This window comes from Petaurus breviceps, unplaced genomic scaffold (genome assembly GCF_028583685.1).
Source record: "Petaurus breviceps papuanus isolate PSGF00001 unplaced genomic scaffold, PetGlider_PUasm1.0 65, whole genome shotgun sequence".
Lineage (NCBI taxonomy): Eukaryota > Metazoa > Chordata > Mammalia > Diprotodontia > Petauridae > Petaurus > Petaurus breviceps.
In genome coordinates, this window is record NW_027186436.1 from 613624 (window position 1) to 633204 (window position 19581).

General features: G+C 35.7%; 1 protein-coding gene across 6 annotated transcripts in view; it reads left to right on the forward strand.

Annotated features, from left to right (window-relative positions):
- The window catches only part of LOC138173823 (echinoderm microtubule-associated protein-like 1), a 316335-nt gene that overhangs the window by 197882 nt on the left and 98872 nt on the right, over nt 1-19581 (forward strand). For 4 of the 6 annotated variants that reach the window (XM_069103910.1, XM_069103913.1, XM_069103908.1 and 1 more), the window contains 3 exons: nt 11834-11862; nt 13157-13183; nt 16515-16644. In XM_069103910.1, the coding sequence (XP_068960011.1) occupies nt 11834-11862; nt 13157-13183; nt 16515-16644 (186 nt within the window). The remainder of the gene's footprint in view (nt 1-11833; nt 11863-13156; nt 13184-16514; nt 16645-19581) is intronic. The other 2 variants (XM_069103912.1, XM_069103909.1) reach the window with 1 other exon arrangement.

Consider the following 19581-nt stretch of genomic DNA (forward strand, 5'->3'; position numbering starts at 1 on the left):
ACTGTGTTCTGCACACTTCTGGGGGAATCTCTGAACTAAAATTTTGATATTCTAGGATCTTAGAGATAGCTCAAGCTGGGAATCTGCAAGCTTTCATTGCTCCCAAGTGGTATGATAACAAGGTACCTGCACTCCTGGTCTTAACTCTGCAAGTTTCTGACCTGGGTTTGGGTCTACATCATACTCCTACTAGTTTGTCCATGGTTGAAAGTCCAGTCGACTGCTACTGGACTCAATCACTATCTATTCAGCCAACTGGAAATTTCTGCTAATTCAGAGTGACAGAACTGTAGGCTACCCTTTGTTCTGGGATTCCTTCCCTGTTTTTCCCTCTTCAGGCTTCACACTGGGCTGGATAATGGAACTAAGGCCCTACTCAACTCCTAGGGTCAGAACTATCAGAACTACACAGCCCTTGTTTGCTTCTGAATTTGTTCTTAGATCAGTCTTAGATCAGTACATAGCCTATGGCTCAATCCAGAAGCACCACTCCTAGGCAAAAGTCCCCTTCTCTCAGTCCACCCTGGATCTGTGGTAGTAAACAATAGAACTGACACTTGGAACCTTTTCCCAAATATTGCACAAAGTTGGGTTATCCCTTTATGAGTCTGGGAACTCATCTTGCCTCATGTGCTAAAATGGTACATCCCTGGTCAGATTCTGTCACCAATTTACACAAACCTCTCTATTTCTCTCCCTGTGCCAATTTATTCTGGGGGGGGAAAAAATTACTCACTTGAATTTTTTCCTGGATTTCTGATTAAGACTTATTTGGTGTATTTTAAAGATCTCTGTGGTTAAACTGTGTTGGAGGAACTATCTGTAATTCTTGTTTTTTAATGTATTAGCACAACATTTACTTCGAAATTGGGAGGTGTGTGTGTGTGTGTGTGTGTGTGCGTGCGTGCCATGACAGTAGCCAATTTTAAGAAATCATCATTTACCACTATTTCTCTTTCACTTTTAATTAACTAAATTCAATTAAACGTAACAAACACTTATTAAATCTGTATTATGAGCAGAGTACTATTCTTGGTTCTAATTAATGTATTAAGTTTAGATATGGCATTGTCCTTACTTTCATGGAGCAGGGAGATGTGACACTTACATATGCAATTTTGGGGTGGGTCCAGACCTGTGATTTTATTGGTTAGGGAACTTCTGGTTTAAAAAAAAAGGTCCCTATTTATAGACCAGCCCCTGTTCTATAATTTATAGTGCTTAAAGAGTTGTCCAGGGCACTATGAGATTAATTGATTTTCCTAGGGTCATACAACTGGTATGAATCGGTGACAGGTCTTAAACTCAGGTCTTCTTACCCTGAGATGGGCCCTTAACAATGCCATACTGATGATTAGAGCATAGTAAAGGAACAAAATGTTTTATGTGAGGTTCAAGTAGGCTGGTTAAAAGGTTCTTACTAACTAAATGAATAAAAGTAGGCTTTCTGGAAGAGATGCTATTTTAACAATAATATCATCTTTAAATGATAAGTAGGAATTTAGTAGACAGCAAAGATGCAGGCAGAGGAGACATCATAAATAAAGAAATGGAAAAGTGTGTGTTGGGGGAGGAGTAATAGTGGTATTTATGAAAAATGGTAAGTAGTCTAGTATGTATGAATAGGCCATAGGTTCCATGGAAAGAAATAACATAAGAGAAGATAACATGACTTTGAATGCCTAAAGCATTTTGCATTTTACTTAGATAAAAGATCTATGTAATAAGATATGTGTACAAAGGGATTAAGTCTGATAGCTTCTAAGGGATGACTTGGAAGGGTGAAAGAGGGAGTGAAGGTAACCATACCTGTTAAGACTACTGCAGTAGTTACACAGGTGTTAATGGGCAGGCCTATTTAGTATGGTGGCAGTAAGAATCAAGAGGAGACAAATGTAAGAATTATTATATCAGAAAAAAGACTTACTTCTTCTTACTAAGAAGGACTTTAGGGGCAGCCAGGTGGCTCAGCGAGTAAGAGCACTGGCTCCAATGTTGGGATGACCTGGAGATCGAATCCCAGGCTCAGATACTCAGCACCACACCCAGAAATAACTGGCTGTGTAACCTTGAGCAAGTTACTTAACCCTGATTGCTTAAAAAAAATTTTTTAAAAAAGAAGGACTTTAGAAGTTTAGAAGGAAAATTAATGAGTCGGCAGACGCAGAGGCAGGCCTGGAAGGGGCCTGATCAACTCAGAGGGCAAGTCATCCCACCAACCACAAGGGCCACTACTAGGCCTATCACCAAAGGGCTGGGACTGGAAAGATCAAGGTAAGAAGCAAATACAGGGGCCCCTGTCCTGGACAGCAAATACTCCTGGGGCTACCACTTCATAGTCCAGAAATTTAAAAAAAAAAAGCCCCTATCAGGACCTCCAAAGATCAGGATGACAGAGTGAACCTCACCTGCTCCAAACCCCGCCTCTGACACTGAAAACATAGTAACTCTTGCCCCAGGGCAAAACCCTCTACAGTAAAGGCTTGTGATCCCTAGAGGAAGGGCGTGGCTAGTGCCTTGCCTCAAAATGGGTAGAAAGCAGACTACAAAGACTCTGGAGTCCTACTATCCTTAGAGGGAGGAACCAAACTCAGAGGGAGACAATGTGGACTCCACACCCACAGCTGAAACATCAACAGGGAATGGGTCCCAAGCAAAGAAGGCTCTCCTAGATGAGATCAAAAGGAACTTTGAAAACCAAATGAGAGAGATAGAAGACAAAATGAATAATTCTCTCAAAACCAAAATAGCAGAATTAGAAAAACATTATAATGAAGAAAACATCTCTCTAAAAAGAAAAGTGTATGATATGGAAAAGGAGCTCCGAAAATTAACCAAGGAAAATGATTTGCTAAAAACTATAATCAACCAAATTGAAAGAAATAACTCTATAAGGAACCAAAGAATTAGTCAAAACAACAAGAATGAAAAATTAGAAAAAGAGGTAAAATACCTCAAAGAAAAAATAACTGACCTGGAAAACATATCCAGGAGAGATAAACTCAGAATCATAGGCCTACCAGAAAATCATGATGAAAAAATGAAACTGGACAACATTCTCCAAGAGCTTGTTAAGGAAAGCTGCCCTGAGATACTAGAACCTGAGGGTAAAATAGAAATTGAGAGAATCCACTGGACACCTGCTGAAAGAGATCCCAAACTGAAAAGTCCTCAAAATGTTTTGGCCAAACTCCAGAACTACCAGATAAAAGAGAAAATACTTCAAGCATCCAGAAAGAAACAATTCAAATATCGAGGGTCCACAGTGAGGATCGCACAGGATTTGGCAGCCTCTACACTGAAAGATCGGAGGCAGTGGAATACAATTTTCCAGAAGGCAAAAGAGCTCAGGTTACAACCAAAGATCACATTCCCAGTGAGACTGAGCATATTCTTCCAGGCAAAGAGATGGTCATTCAGTGATATAACAGAGTTCCAGACCTCCTTGATAAAAAAGCCAGAACTCAATGGAAAATTCAACCTCCAATTACAAGATGCAACAGTGACATAGTAAGGCAAACAAGGAAAACACACACACACCCTGCTATTTGATAAGAGCAAACTGGTTATAGACAAGTAGAGGGTATGAGTATAAAATACACAAAATGATGATTAAAAAAATTCTTATCAAGGGCTACAAAGGGACTGCAATGGAAGAAAGGGAATGAATGAAGTGGAAAAGGGTAAATTATGCCACACAAAGAGGCATAAAAACTGTATAGCAGAGGAAAAGAAGGGAGGGAGATGGGAATCATATGAGCTCTTCCCTCATTGGTTCTGGTGCAAGGAGGGAATAACAACCAGTTAAGCATAGAACTCTCTGGAGAAGAAACACAAAAAAGTATCATTTTAGAGGGAAAGAGGGGAGGGAGAGGAGCTTGGCATGACATTTGTTCCTGTTACTCTTGGTGTGAAGAAGAAATAACATACTTCATTAAGTATAAAAATATCCTACAGACAGTAGAAGGGGGAAAGGGCTACAAAAGGGGGGGGGGGGTTAAGAGGGGGGGGAAGAAGTAAGGGGAAAGGGGAGGAAAAGGGAGGGGGGCTGATAAGGGAATACTGAGGGAGGCAGTGGTCAAAAGGAAAACTATTAAGGTGGGGAAGGGAGAAGGGGGGAAAAATATGAACATTAACAAGGGCGGGAATAGGATGGAGGGAAAGAAACAGGTAACAATCATAACTGTAAATGTGAATGGAATGAACTCTGTCATAAAATGGAGACAGATAGCAGAATGGATTAGAAATCATAATCCTACAATATGCTGTTTACAAGAAACACATCTGAAGGAGAGGGATACACACAGGGTAAAGGTAAAAGGCTGGAGTAAAATATATCATGCCTCAGCTAAAGTAAAAAAAGCAGGGGTAGAAATCCTTATCTCAGATAAAGCAAAAGCAAAAATTGACCCAATTAAAAGAGATAAGGAAGGAAACTATATCCTGTTAAAAGGCACCATCGAGAATGAAGCAATATCATTACTTAACATATATGCACCAAGTGGTATAGCATCCAAATTCCTAGAGGAAAAGGTAAAGGAATTAGAGGAAGAAATAGATAGCAAAACTATACTAGTGGGAGACCTTAATCTCCCTCTCTCTGAACTTGATAAATCTAACCTCAAAATAAACAAGAAAGAAGTTATGGAGGTGAACAAGATTTTAAAGAGGATAGATATGATAGATCTCTGGACAAAACTGAATGGGGATAAAAAGGAATGTACTTTCTTCTCAGCGGTTCATGGCACATACTCAAAAATTGTTCATGTTCTAGGGCATAAAAACCTCACAATTCTTTGCAGTAAGGCAGAAATATTAAATACATCCTTCTCAGACCATGATACAATAAAAATTATATGCAATAAAGGGCCCTGGAAAGACAGACTAAAAACTAATTGGAAATTAAACAATTTAATCCTAAAGAATGAGTGGGTCAAACAAGAAATTATAGAAACAATCAGTGATTTCATTCAAGAGAATGATAATAATGAGACAACATACCAAAATTTGTGGGATGCATTAAAGGCAGTTCTTAGGGGAAGTTTTATATCCCTGAGTGCATACATGATTAAATTAGAGAAAAGGGAGGTCAACGAATTGGGCATGCAATTGAAAAAACTAGAAAAAGAACGAATTCAAAATGCCCAATTAAATACTAAATTAGAAATATTGAAAACCAAAGGAGAGATTAATAAAATTGAAATTAAGAAAACTATTGAATTAATAAATAAAACTAAGAGCTGGTTTTATGAAAAAAAAACAACAAAATTGACAGACCCTTAGTCAATATGATAAAAAAAAAGAAAGAAAACCAAATTATGAGCATCAAAAATGAAAAGGGTGAATCTACCTCCAATGAAGAGGAAATCAAAACAATAATTAGGAATTATTTTTCCCAATTGTATGCACATAAATTTGACAATCTTAGTGAAATGGATGAATATTTACAAAAATACAAGTTGCCCAGATTAACTGAAGAGGAAGTAAATTACTTAACCTCATCTCAGAAAAAGAAATTGAACAAGCCATCAGTCAACTCCCTAGGAAAAAATATCCAGGGCCAGATGGATTTACTAGTGAATTCTATCAAACATTTAAAGAACAATTGATTCCAATACTCTACAAACTATTTGGGAAAATTAGTGAAGAAGGAGTCCTACCAAATTCTTTCTATGACACAAATATGGTACTGATACCTAAATCAGGAAGAGATAAAACAGAGAAAGAAAATTATAGACCAATCTCCCTCATGAATATAGATGCAAAAATTTTAAATAAAATATTAGCAAAAAGACTACAGCAACTTATCTCAAGAATAATACACTTTGACTAGGTAGGATTTATTCCAGGAATGCAAGGATGGTTTAATATTAGGAAAACCATCAGTATAATTGATCATATCAACAACAAAACTAGCAGAAACCACATGATCATCTCAATAGATGCAGAAAAGGCTTTTGACAAAATACAACATCCATTCCTAGTATAGGAATAAATGGAGCCTTCCTTAAAATTATAGGTAGCATCTATTTAAAGCAATCAGTAAGTATTCTATGTAATGGGGAGAAGCTAGAAGCATTTCCCATAAGATCAGGAGTGAAACAAGGGTGTCCACTATGACCCCTCTTATTGAATCTGGTACTAGAAATGTTAGCAGTAGCAATTAGAGAAGAAAAAGAAATCAAAGGAATCAAATTAGGCAAAGAAGAGACCAAGCTATCACTCTTTGCAGATGATATGATGATATACTTAGAGAATCCTAGAGAATCAAGTAAAAAGCTACTTGAGACAATAAATAAATTTGGCAAAGTTGCAGGATATAAAATAAACCCACATAAATCCTCGGCATTCCTATATATTTCCAATGAAATTCAACAGCAAGAGATAGAAAGAGAAATCCTATTTGAAGTTACTGTAGACGTTTTAAAATATTTGGGAATCTACCTGCCAAAACAAACCCAGGACCTATATGACCACAACTATAAAACACTTTTCACATAAATAAAGTCAGATCTAACTAATTCGAAAAATATCAGTTGCTCGTGGCTGGGTCTAGCTAATATAATAAAAATGACAATTTTACCTAAATTAAATTATATATTTAGTGCCATACCAATTAATTTACAAAAAAACTACTTTATAGAGCTAGAAAAAAAGTAACAAAATTCATTTGGAAGAATAAACGGTCCAGAATATCAAGGGAATTAATGAAAAGTAATGCTAGGGAAGGTAGACTAGCTATACCAGATTTCAATCTGTATTATAAAGCAGCAGTCATCAAAACTACTTGGTACTGGCTGAGGAATAGAGGAGTGGATCAATGGAATAGATTAGGCACACGAGATTCAGAAGTCAACGACTATAGTAATCTATTGTTTGATAAACCCCCAGACCCTGGTTTTTGGGATAAGAACTCACTATTTGACAAAAACTGCTGGGAAAACAGGAATATAGTATGGCAGAAACCAGGCATAGACCATTATCTAACATCATATACCAAAATCAAGTCTAAATGGGTGCATGATCTAGGTATAAAGATTGATACTGTAAGCAGTCTCGTAAAACAAGAAATAGTTTACCTGTCAGACTTGTGGAGAGGGAAAGACTTTGTGACCAAACAAGAATTAGAGAACATTATAAAATGTAAAATGGATAATTTTGAATACATGAAATTGAAAAGCTTCTGTACAAACAAAGCCAATGTAACCAGGATTAAGAGGGAGGTGGGAAATTGGGAAAGAATCTTTACAACGTATGTCTCTGACAAAGGACTCATTTCTAAAATATGCAGAGAATTGAGTCAAATTTATAAGAATACAAGTCATGGGGCGGCCAGCAATGCAGTGATATAAGTCAATCCCAAAAGACTCATGATGGAGAAAAATATGTGCATCCAGAGAAAGAACTAGAAAGAACTGAGTTTATATCCAGGTGGAAGTGAGTAAGAGCACCAGCTCCAGTGTCGGGATGACCTGGAGATCGAATCCCGGGCTCAGACACTTAGCACCCACCCAGAAACACCTGGCCATGTAATCTTGAGCAAGTTACTTAACCCCAATTGCTTAGGGGCGGCCAGGTGGCTCAGCGAGTAAGAGCACCGGCTCCAGTGTTGGGATGACCTGGGGAATCAAATCTGGGCTCAGATACTCAGCAGAATACTCAGAAATAACTGGCCGTATAACCTTGAGCACGTTACTTAACCCTGATTGCTAAAAAAAAAAAATACAAGTCATTCCCTGATTGATAAATGGTCAAAGGATATGAACAGGCAATTTTCAGAGAAAGAAATTAACGATATCTATAAGCACATGAAGAAATGCTATGAATCACTATTGATTAGAGAAATGCAAATCAAAACAACTCTCAGGTACTACATCTCACCAGTCAGATTGGCTAAGATGACAAAACAGGAAAATGACAAATGCTGGAGAGGATGTGGGCAAATTGGAACACTAATGCATTGCTGGTGGAGTTGTGAACTGATCCAGCCTTTCTGGAGAGCAATCTAGAATTATGCCTAAAGGCCTATAAATACTTTCATATCCTTTGACCCAGCAATACGACTCCTAGGGCTATATCCCAAAGAGATCATAGAAGTGGAAGGAAGACCCATATGTACAAAAATGTTTATAGTAGCTCTTTTTGTGGTGGCAAAGAATTGGAAATTAAGGGGGTGCCCATCAATTGGGGAATGGCTGAACAAGTTGTGGTATATGCATGTTATGGAATACTATTGTGCTATAAGAAACGAGGAGCAGACAGTCTTCATATTTACCTGGAGGGGCTTATACGAACTGATGCTGAGTGAGAAGAGTAGAACCAGGAGAAATTTGTGCACTTACAGACACAACGTATGTGTGATGACCGACTTTGATAGACTGGACTCTTCTCAGCAATGCAGTGATATAAGTCAATCCCAAAAGACTCATGATGGAGAGAAATATGTGCATCCAGAGAAAGAACTAGAAAGAACTGAGTTTATATCCAGGTGGAAGCAAAATACCTGATCTTTTTCCTTCTCTTGTTTGGTTTTATGTCCTCTTTACCCTTTTTTATTCCATCTGATACAATCCATCTTTATAACCTGACTAATGTATAATGTGAAAGTAATTACAGATCCTGTATTTGACTATATGCCGCCATGGGGGAGAGGGGAAGGAGGGGGACGAAATGTGAAACTCAAGGAATTGTGGAATTGAATCTTGTAAACTAAGAGGAAACAAACAAATTAATTTTTAAAAAAAGAAGGAAAAGTAATGAATCAATTTTGAATAAGGTGAATCTGAGGTTCTTGTAGAACATTTAGGTAAAATTATCCTATAATCAGTCAATTACTCAGAATTTTTAAAGTATGCCATATGCCAGGCACTATGTTAAGTTCTAGAGATACAAAAAGGCAAAAAATAGGAAGACAACATGCAAACAAGTATATGCAAGACAAACGATATACAGGATAAAGAGGAAATAATTTGCAGAGGGAGGGCACCAGAATTAAGAGGGGTTGGGGAAGATTTCCAGTAAAAGATGGGATTTTAGTTGGGACTTAAAGGAAACCAGGGAGATCTATAGGCCAAGCTGGAGTGATTAACATTCCAGTCATGGGAGACATCCAGAGAAAATTCTCAGAGCCAAGAGATTGAGTGTCTTGAATGTGGAACAGCCAGGATGCCAGTGTTACTACTAAGTAGTACATGTAAAGTGGAAGAAGGCTAGAAAGGTAAGAGAAGATAGGGTTATAAAGGGCTTTGAATGCCAAATGGTACTTTTTTATCTACAGCTGAAGGCAATAGGAAGGAGTACAGGAGTGAGCTGATTGGACTTGTGTTTTAGAAAAATCACTTTGGTGTCTGAATAGAGGATGGATCAGAATGGGGAGAGACTTGAGGCAGGCAGATCCACTGGCAGGCTGTTGGAATAGTCCAGGCATGGGATGATGAGGACCTGTACTAGAATGGTGGCAGTATCAGAGGAGAGAAGGGGGCATATTTGAGAGATGTTACAAAGGTGAAATCAAAAGACCTTGGCAACAGATCGGATATGGGACATGAGAGAGATTAAGGAGTTGTGGTTGCACACCAGAGTTACTCTCTATAGTAATAGGGAAGGGTAGTTGAGGATAAGGTGAGGCAGGGTTTATGGGGAAGTAATGAATCCCATTTTGAACATGTTGAGTTTAGGATGTCTACTGGACATCTAGTTTCAGATGCCTGAAAGGCAACTAGAGATGTCAGATTGGGGTTCATAAGACATATTGGGACAAGACAGTCAGATTTGAGAATGGTCAGCATAGAGATGATAATTAAATCCAGTTAAACTCAAGTGTAGACAGAGATGTGAGTCTTAAGCTCAGAAGGCAACTCAGAACTAGATACATAAAGAGTTTCATCTGTATAAAGGTTATAGGTTGAAGCCATTGGTAATTTTTTCCTTTTCTAAAAAAAAAAAATGTTTTGTTGATATAAATTTTTTTACATTATAATTAATTACTCCAACTCTGAGAAACCTCTTGTAACAAAGTTAAACAATTAAACAAAGCTAAAAAACATGGTGACCTTATTCGAAAGTGCATGCTACATTCCACATTTATAGCACCTCCAACTTCTCTATTTAAAACTTTACTAAAAAATTAACAAATACCATGTTTCCCCGATAATAAGACACTGTCTTATTATTTTTTTTGGACAGAAAAACACCAGAGGGCTTATTTTCAGGGGAGTGTTTATTTTAATGAACATTGACAGCAATTTTAATAAATGGGTAAATGTGAACAAAAAAATGTACCTGTATTCAATAAGCAAATCACTGGGGAAGAACTCTGATTGGATGCAGCTTGGAGCGTGGCGTGTGTTTCACAGGGGGGGAATGGTGCACCTTCACTACAGTAGCAATCTCAATAGGGCTTATTTTCAGGGGAGGGCTTATTTTAGAGGAATCTTACACAGTAAGGGGAGGGCTTATTTTCGGGATAGGTCTTATTATCGGGGAAATACGGTATGTTTTCTCTCCTTCCCACTCCACTCTCCCAATTGACTAAAAAAGAAAAAAAACAAATTTCTTGTAACAAATATGCATAGTCAAGTAAAGCAAAATACAAATTATGTCTCATTCTGCACCATTAAACTGTTACCTCTGTCAGGAGATGTATAGTCTGGTTCATCCTTTAAAAATCATGAATAATTGTATTGTGTCCAAATAAGGTCCTCTTTCATCTTAACTCAAAGAACTTCCAAGTCCCATGGCTATTTCTCTGTGGGCTGACTGCTTCTGACTCTTGCCTGGATTCACATGTAGGCAGCTCTCTGTTCTTGCTCCATGTTTTAGCTCATGGGGACTGCTCCATTCCAGGCTTCCCCTGCTCCTGCCCAACAGCAGGCTCCAAAGGCTCTTGCCCACAGCATATGCCTCTGGGAAAACAAAGCTTAACAGGACAACAATACTTACACATACCACATCTCAATTTACCTCCAAAGTCCAGAGGCTCTATAATAACAGCTCAGTTCACTTTAATAGCTCTCAAAAGGGGCTCAAGCTAAGCCTCCCTCCAATTGGCAAGTGTCTGCCCCACAGTTCTTATTTGCTTTCAAAGTTCAGAGGTCTCCTCTCAGCTCTCAGAGGTCTCCTCTCAGCTGCTGTCAGAGGTCTCCTCTCAGCTTTTAGAGGTCTCTTCATTTTCTTCCTCTCAATGACTCACCCTCTCAACACTGGCTACCTTAATGTTTGCTTTCTCAACACTGGCTCTCTTTATATACAGTTCTACTCAGCATCTGATTGGCTAGAGCCCACATGTACATATCTGATTGGTTAGAGCCCACTTGTATATGTCTGATTGGCTCAGCACAGAGGCACCTAATACTGAGGCTGGAAAACTGAATATTATTACACACAGAAAATCAGCAAAAAACTTTGCTTGCCATTACACAAATATACTGTATGTTATTTGTGTATACTTGTTATTGTATAACTTGATTTCCTGGTTCTACTTATTTTATTCTTCATAAGTTTATAAAAATGTTTAAAGTTCATTTTTATAATATTGATATTGTACTATAAATTATTTTTACTTTGCATCAGTTCGTGTGTTTCCATAAAATAATCTTTTAAAATAATCTTTTTTCTTATTTCTTACAGTGCCATATTTTTTATCACATTCACATACCACAACTTATTCAGTTTATTCATTAGTAATCATGAGAGCAATGTAAATTTATGCAACCTTAAAGTGAAATGAATTATTGCAGCTGATGGTAGTAGATGCTTATTATGCATGTGGAATGTATTATATCCCAGAGATTTCTTTCAATATTTATATTTATTTTCTGTTTTATTTCTGTAGCAAACCCAAGGAACCAATTTTCAGTGCAGGTAGGTCTGGTTTTATTTTATTTTATGTACCCTTGCTTCTTCAAATCTAGAGATATTAATAAGAACAAAAGGTTTCAGAGGTATAGAATTTGAGCATTTCACCCTTTTGTCACTGAATTCCCTGATAAGAAAGTCTATAACATTTGTATGGTGGAGATTATGTAAAACAAATATATGAGGTCGGCTTAGTGCCCGATTATCAAGTAATTCAGATAATAATTGGTACTCTTTTTTTGGTCATTAACAGAGAGACCAAGATTTTAAAGGTTCTAGAGACTCTTAACCCTGTAATTGGCCCCTTTCCAAACTGGATTTAAGGTACTTTAATTTGGCAGTATGGGGGAAGATTGAATTGCCACTGCCCATGCTATAACAGGATTTTCTATGTTGACAGATAAAGGGCTTCTGTTTCCTTTGTTACTAACTAGGCTTCTTTCATAAACATTTGCATTTCTTTAAAAGGGGAAGCTTCTGATGCATCAAATTATAACCCTGTCTAAAAGTAACTTTTTTTGCCTTTTGATTTCCTATACTGCACACTAATAGTTAATGTATACCTGTATACATCCATTTTTCTCTTAACACACTCCATAATAAGGGAAGTGCTACGTCAGTCTATTAACCTTACTTTAAACTGCATTAAAATGCGGACACCCTCCTTAAGTATCCACGTTGAAGAAACTAATTTAATTTTACTTTTTCTCAAAATAAATTTATAATCAAAATACAGATTTTTTGAAGAAATTTTGTCAGCATACATTTTATCATCCTCCACTGACATTTTTCTCTAATGCCTCATCCCAGTGTGGAGGTGACCCTGGCTCCTCATAGGTAATTCCAGGGGAATGCCAGCTCTGCCAAGGTTCTACCAAGCTCTTAAGTGTCTGTGTGTGTGGCCGGCCCGGCAATGGACTGTGTGTCTGTGGTCTGAGGATCAGACTAACTAAAAGTTCAGAGAGGCTTACCATCAGACCACTGACCATCAAATGATTATTTTTTTCCTTTGGCCATAGTCATTTATTAAATTGTCTCCTAAAGCATGGAGGGGCTGTGATCTGTATTGGGTGATTGAGTACCCAAGTTGATGAAATCATGAATCATTAAAATATATCATGGGTACCTCAAAGAGCTTGGTATTGAATGCACTTATAACCATCCCTTGAATGGTCAATATTTAGGGTAGCCTCTAACTGAAAATAGGTGAACAAGTGATAGAGCAGGGATCAGGGCAGTCTTGTTATACTTGAACATCTCTTTATCAAGCACTTCTGTCTCTGTCTCTGAAATCACAAAGGGAAACGCCGTGTGACACACTGCAAAGGTAGGCTTCACCTCTGAAACCTCATAGCTCTCTGAGCAAAACTATTACCCAGGCTACAGAAACTTCCTTTTCATACAGGCAAACACAAAGTCTTCCTGTATGAATTTTTTTATTGTTGTTGCAATACAATCCACTTCAATTTACCTTGTTAAAAGCATTCATAAGTGTCTCCTTGGATATGTTCCAATTAGAGGCTATAATTTGGATCTTGGTTTATCTTGGCAGATACTAGGGACTTATCTTTTTAAAAAAATCTTAAGAGAGCTATATGGCAATTCCTGGATGCTCCATTGTGTTTGAAATTATATCCTGCACTTCTGCTGAAATATCCCTACTAAAAAGCCTGTAGATTTGGTGATTGCTTGCTATTGTTCTAATGTACTTCTGAAAAAGCATTGCTTTTCCCTTGCTCCCTTTTTTTTTTAGTAGAGGTAGATTCTCTGAATTTTCCATATATAAAACCATCTATGAATAAATTCAATACTTTAAGGAGTAATATAGGACTTTTCTCTAAGTAAGCTTAAATTAATTATTAATTACAATATAAGATATTTGTACATCTCATAAATATTTATTCTATGCTTATACAATTTGTTAATGTTGTGGGAATGACCTACTTTTTCCTCTTTCACCAAACTTCATTTTATTAGAGTATTTTTAAAATATATTGATATAGACCTCATTTATTAATTCATTTCATCCAGCAAACATTTATCCTTAATGAAGAATTAATTGCATTGGCCTTCATTCCTAAGTCCATTGGCCTAGAGTCTGCAATTATTTTTGCTTCTGTCACTCAAAAATTTGGTGCTTCTAGATCCTATTATAATATTAGTCATTGGTTTATTGAATCTAGCTTTTTTGTTGTGTTTTTTTTTTCAATTTGACTAAGTCAAAATTTCAATCGACCAAAGCAGTTCTTTTTCATAACCATCTTGATAATTTTTCACTTTTGGTCACTAATATCACTAATATAACTTCCAAAGCTTGTCTCTAATATTAAGTCTGAATGTCAATATTATTGATATAAGCATAATTACTGGCACAGTACCCATCAGTATACCATATTTTTAGCATATGATGCCCCAGAATATTTAGATTCGTGAATACAATTTAAAACTATAATTTCATACTGAATTTAATGAGTAACTTGAGTGACAGATGTTCGATCTCAAAGGATAGTTTCAAAAGATCTTTTCTATTTTTCTTACATATAATCTATAATAATCACCTGTGAAAATAGTGTCAGTAAATAAGTATTCGTTGAATGCCTACTCTGTGAGCAGCACTGTTTTCTGAGGAAACTATAAGACTGTGTTTGCCCTCATTTAGAATAGAACTTAGTTCAGGTGTTTGATTAATACATAATAATGACAAAAACAATATTGACAGTAGTACTAAAACACACTTATATAGTGCTTTGTGGTTTGTATAGTATACATATTATTCCCCTTATTTTATAGGTGAGGAAACCTAAGATTAAAGAGTTTAAGAAAGTTAACCGAGGTCATACATCTGAGCAAATGTTGGAGCCAGGATATACATGCAAGTCTTTGGACTCCAAGATCAGTATTCTTAATAGACACCATTTTGTCTTTCACTTATCAAAGAATGTATGTTCAGTTATAACTGTGGTTAAGTTGAAAGAGATTTTAAGTATTAGAGTTTATATTCAGAAAAAAGGAAAACCAGTGAGCACTAGAGATTCACGCCTAAGGAAGCAGCTAGACTAGATGACCTCTGAGGTTGCTTATGAATTCTAATATTCCATGATAAACAGGAAAAGCTTCCCGAGGAAATAGCACTTAAGTGTAGTTTTAAAGGATTTTGATAAACAAGGAAATCCAAGGATGAGCAAGTGCACAATGGCAGGATTGAGCAGAATACATTTGCCAGATTATACAAAAACAAACTTCCTCACAATAAAGCATCTCTGTTAGGAAATAATGATAATGACTTGGCTAAAAAAATGACAGTTAACAGGAGAAAGGAAGGGATGAATGTGAGAAATATGACAATACTAGAATCATATGTACTGAGTGACTGACAGGAGATATATGAGGATGAAGAACATGGAAGAATATTCAACAACCAAATTAAATATATAGTATAAAGTTTTTTGTTTTGTTTTATTTTTTATCAAAGAGACTTGAAGCACATGTACAAGATATATTAAGATTAGGCTATACATTTATTTAAAGTTTAAACTCAAAAATATTTAAAACTGACAAATGAATGTAATTTTCTCAATGTTATGCTTTATTGTAGTCTATTTTTTATAAGAATCTCGCCCTTCTATTTCCACTGTGATCATGATTGCCCTGTATATAATTCCTCAGATATATTGACACAGATACTGTTTAAATTGAATGAAAGCTAGATGACTTCTTTTATATAATGATAGAACCATAGAAATCAACAAAAGCATAAAAATCTGAGGCTAAACAAACTTCTTCAGAAACAAACTAGACAGTTAACCTGGGCCTTATCAGTTCCCCAGAGTTCTTAACAGAACTATGTATCATTTCTCAAGCGATCAAGTTTTTTAAAGCAATTAAGTCACCATTTTCAATTGTTATTCATTTTTTGTAGTTATTCTCTGGTACAGTATCTCTATACAAAATCCATTTTCTTTTAGAAATGTTTATGCCTGTTATAGAAAATGGAATTTCTTGAGTATCTTTGTCTTTAACATTTGTCTACTTAATAGATTTAACATCTTGTCTGTGGGTCTTCTGGCCCAATTTTAACTTTCACTTGAGCACTTCTCTTTTCTTTTTGCATGTTTACTAGCATGATATCTCTGCTGATGATTGTGTTCTTATATGATGTTAAAGGTATATCAGAATTTATCTTTGCATTGAGATATAACAAATCAATTTAAGTATTAAAAAGTAGTTTGTGTATCAGCATATGAAAGATTGCATTGCAATCAGTTTTTTAAATTAACTGAATTTCTTGAATTAATTATAATTTTTGCTTTGATGGCATTTTTCTCTGTACTGATAACAGAAAATTGAACTACTACAACGTCTTTGGAAATATCATTTGAGTCTATTGTATTTTTAACATTTATAATATTCTGTTAGAAAATTCTAAATTATAGGATTTATTTATATGGTAGAACGTCAAAACAAAAAACTTGAAGCAAATTTTTATTTCAGAGTATTTCACTATTTTAACTTTTTTCCTGTGGAATCATTCAGTGAACATCCAATACATTTAAAGTTTTCATCTTTGAGGTATAGATGTTTGATAGAGGGTATAAAGTTTGTTTTTCAATTTTATTTGTGACCTGAATATTACACTGACATATCTGTACTTTTTATAGAGGAGGGATACGTAAAAATGTTTCTTCGTGGACGCCCTGTTACCATGTACATGCCCAAAGATCAAGTGGAATCATATAATTTGGAAGCAAAAGTAGAACTACCAACCAAGAGACTTAAACTGGAATGGGTGTATCCTTTATTTGTCTTATCTTTTTGGAAGTTGTTAGTTGGTTGATGTTCATTTTAAGTTTTATTTAAATTTTTTAAAAAGTTTATAAAATTAAAGCTCAATTCCATTAAAAAAAGTAAAAACTTAATTTTATTATTTTCATTCATTTCAATTCAAGTTAATAAAATAGGCACTTAACATAGTGTTTTGAAAATATACTCCTTAGAGATCTATAGTGGATAAAACCCTGGATCTGGAATCAGAACCCATCTTATCAGAATCCATCTTGAATCTTGGCTTTCTGCCATTTACCACTTTTATGACCTCTGGAGTTCTTTTTCCTTATCTGTGAAATGAATTTGGACTCGATCATCTCTGAGATTCCTTTCAGCTTCACCATTCTATAAAAAGCTACTGATTTATAGAAACACTGTTTTGTTTACTAAAATGAAATATTGTTGTGTTTTTTACTCTCTAGTACATTATAATGATTAAAGATTTGTCTTTTATATTCTATAAAAGTAACATTAAAATGACATCTATTAAGAATAAAGATGATATATAGTGAATAAGACAGGATTCAGAATCAGAAGATCATAGTTTACGTACTAATTCTAACATTTACTGTCTCTGTGGCTTCAGGCAATATACTCAAACACACTTGAATCTTAGGTCCTTTATCTGTAAAATGGAGGAAATAATATTTTCATTACTTACCCCACAAGTTCATTGTGTAGAAGCTTTGAAAAGCTTATGGTACTATATAAACATATTGTTTTTTTGCTTGTATTTTCAATTATATTTTGATTATATTCTTTGGAAGAATTTCCATGTGTATTAAATTAAAAACAGCCTGTCAGTGCTGTTTGTTCAGTCTCACTTCAGTTGTGCCCAACTCTTTATGATCCGATTTGTAGTTTTCATGTCAAATATATTAGATGGTTTGCCATTTCCCTCTCCAGTTCACTTTACAAATGAGGAGCTGAGACAGTGTTAAGTGACTTGCCAAGGGTCCCATAGCTAGTAAGTGTCTGAAACCAGATCTGAACTCATGAAGATGAGTCTTCCTGATTCCAAGTCCAGTGGTCTATCCACTATACCACCTACCTTTTGTATCAGTGATACTAACCTTAAGTTCAACTTTCCAATAAAGAAAACCAGTTAAAGTCTTAAAAATATAGGGAAAATCTTAGTGAATGTGACCATAAATTGGTGTAATTTAGACCTATAAGTAAAAGAAAGATCCTTCTTTTTGAAAATATGTATACCCTAGTAAGTAAGCTTAATCAGTCATTTATGTTCTTTGCTATTTTTTTGAGGGACATAGGCAGGGCAATTGGGATTAAGTGACTTGCCCAAGGTCACATGACTACTAAGTGTTAAGTGTCTGAGGCCAGATTTGAACTCAAGTACTCCTGACTCTAGGGCTGCTGGTCTATTCACTGTGCCACCTAGCTGCCCATCATTTATGTCCTTTGAAGAAGGAATTGTATGTGATTTGGGAGATCCAGATGTTCACAAAAAGAATGAATGTTTTGCTCAGGAAGGGTAGGAAGAACATGTTATACAAAACTCTAAGAAAATAGTAATGCCCCAAATGGTGAGTAGAAAATGCTTCTTTGAAGTACTATTAAATGTCCAAAGTTTATAGAAGTAAAAGTGAAATTAACAAATAAGGTGCAACTTGTATTAGTGAGGCCTAACTCAGTTCAAGGTTAGCGTGCAAGGCATAAACTGATTTTACTAATAACAAAGGATTAAAAAAGATAATTCCTAAGGTTTTAAAAAAGAGAGTATTAAAAAAAATAGAGAGAGTATTTAAATGGCTACTCCATGACATCCCTAAATTCACCATAGGACAGCCCTTCCTAAGTCAAGAAGGCATTTCTTGTTATTAAATCATTCAGTCATGTTCAATTTTTCATGACTCTGTGGACCATAGCTTGCCAGGCACTTCTGTCCTCCATAATCTCTTGAAGTCTATTCCATTTCATATTTGTTATTGTCATGACACTAACTAGCCATTTCATCCTCCACCTTTTTCCTTTTGCCTTCAATCTTTTCCCAACATTAAGGTCTCTTCTAATGAAATCTATCTTCTCATTATGTGAGAGCAAAATAGTTAAGCTTCAGCTTCAATATTTGACTAGTGACTAGCTTGAATTAATTTCTTTAAATATTGACTGATTTGATCTCCTTGCTGTCGAAGGGACTCTCAAAAGTTATCTTCAGCACCACAGTTCAAATTGTGGCTTTTTTTGAGGGCAGTGGAAATTCCACTAACACCTCTGATGCCATCTTCCCACAGTGTATATATAGATAGGCCTTTTATGGGCTTCATATAGCACCAAAACCAAACCAATAATGATCCCAAGAACAGCCTTCTTAAAGATAAATAAACCTCTCCTATATAAAATAAATGCTAGACTTATCAAAATTTGCAATAGGATGTCACTGGGAAAAACGAAGATGCCCAAGATAAAAGTTGTTATTTGGGGAATTTGGGGAGATGTCAATGATAATTCAACCTTTTATAAAATCTCAGAGTTGAGTAGGACTTCAGAGATCATTTAATCCAGCCTTCACCAATATGAAAACAACCTCCACATTTCTAAGAGTTGAACGTTAAGCTCTCACTTAAAGACCTCTAGTGAAAGGATATTCAATACCTTACAAGGTAGGCTATTTCACTTTTTTAAAAAATATATTCTTAAACACCAAGACAATGAACATTTCCATATGTACAGCAAAACATGAAAAAATATGTATAGAATTGTGATTTTCTGCTTAAGTATATTATATATTAAACATTACTTTTATAGTTATCCTGCTTGTCTGTGCTTCCTTTTGAACTTTTATTTTGTCTTCTGTGCATTTTAAAGTGTTTAAAATGTTTCAATAGCCTTTATTTGTGACTGTACTGCTAATCTTCTCCCTCCCTCATAATTCCTCTCATT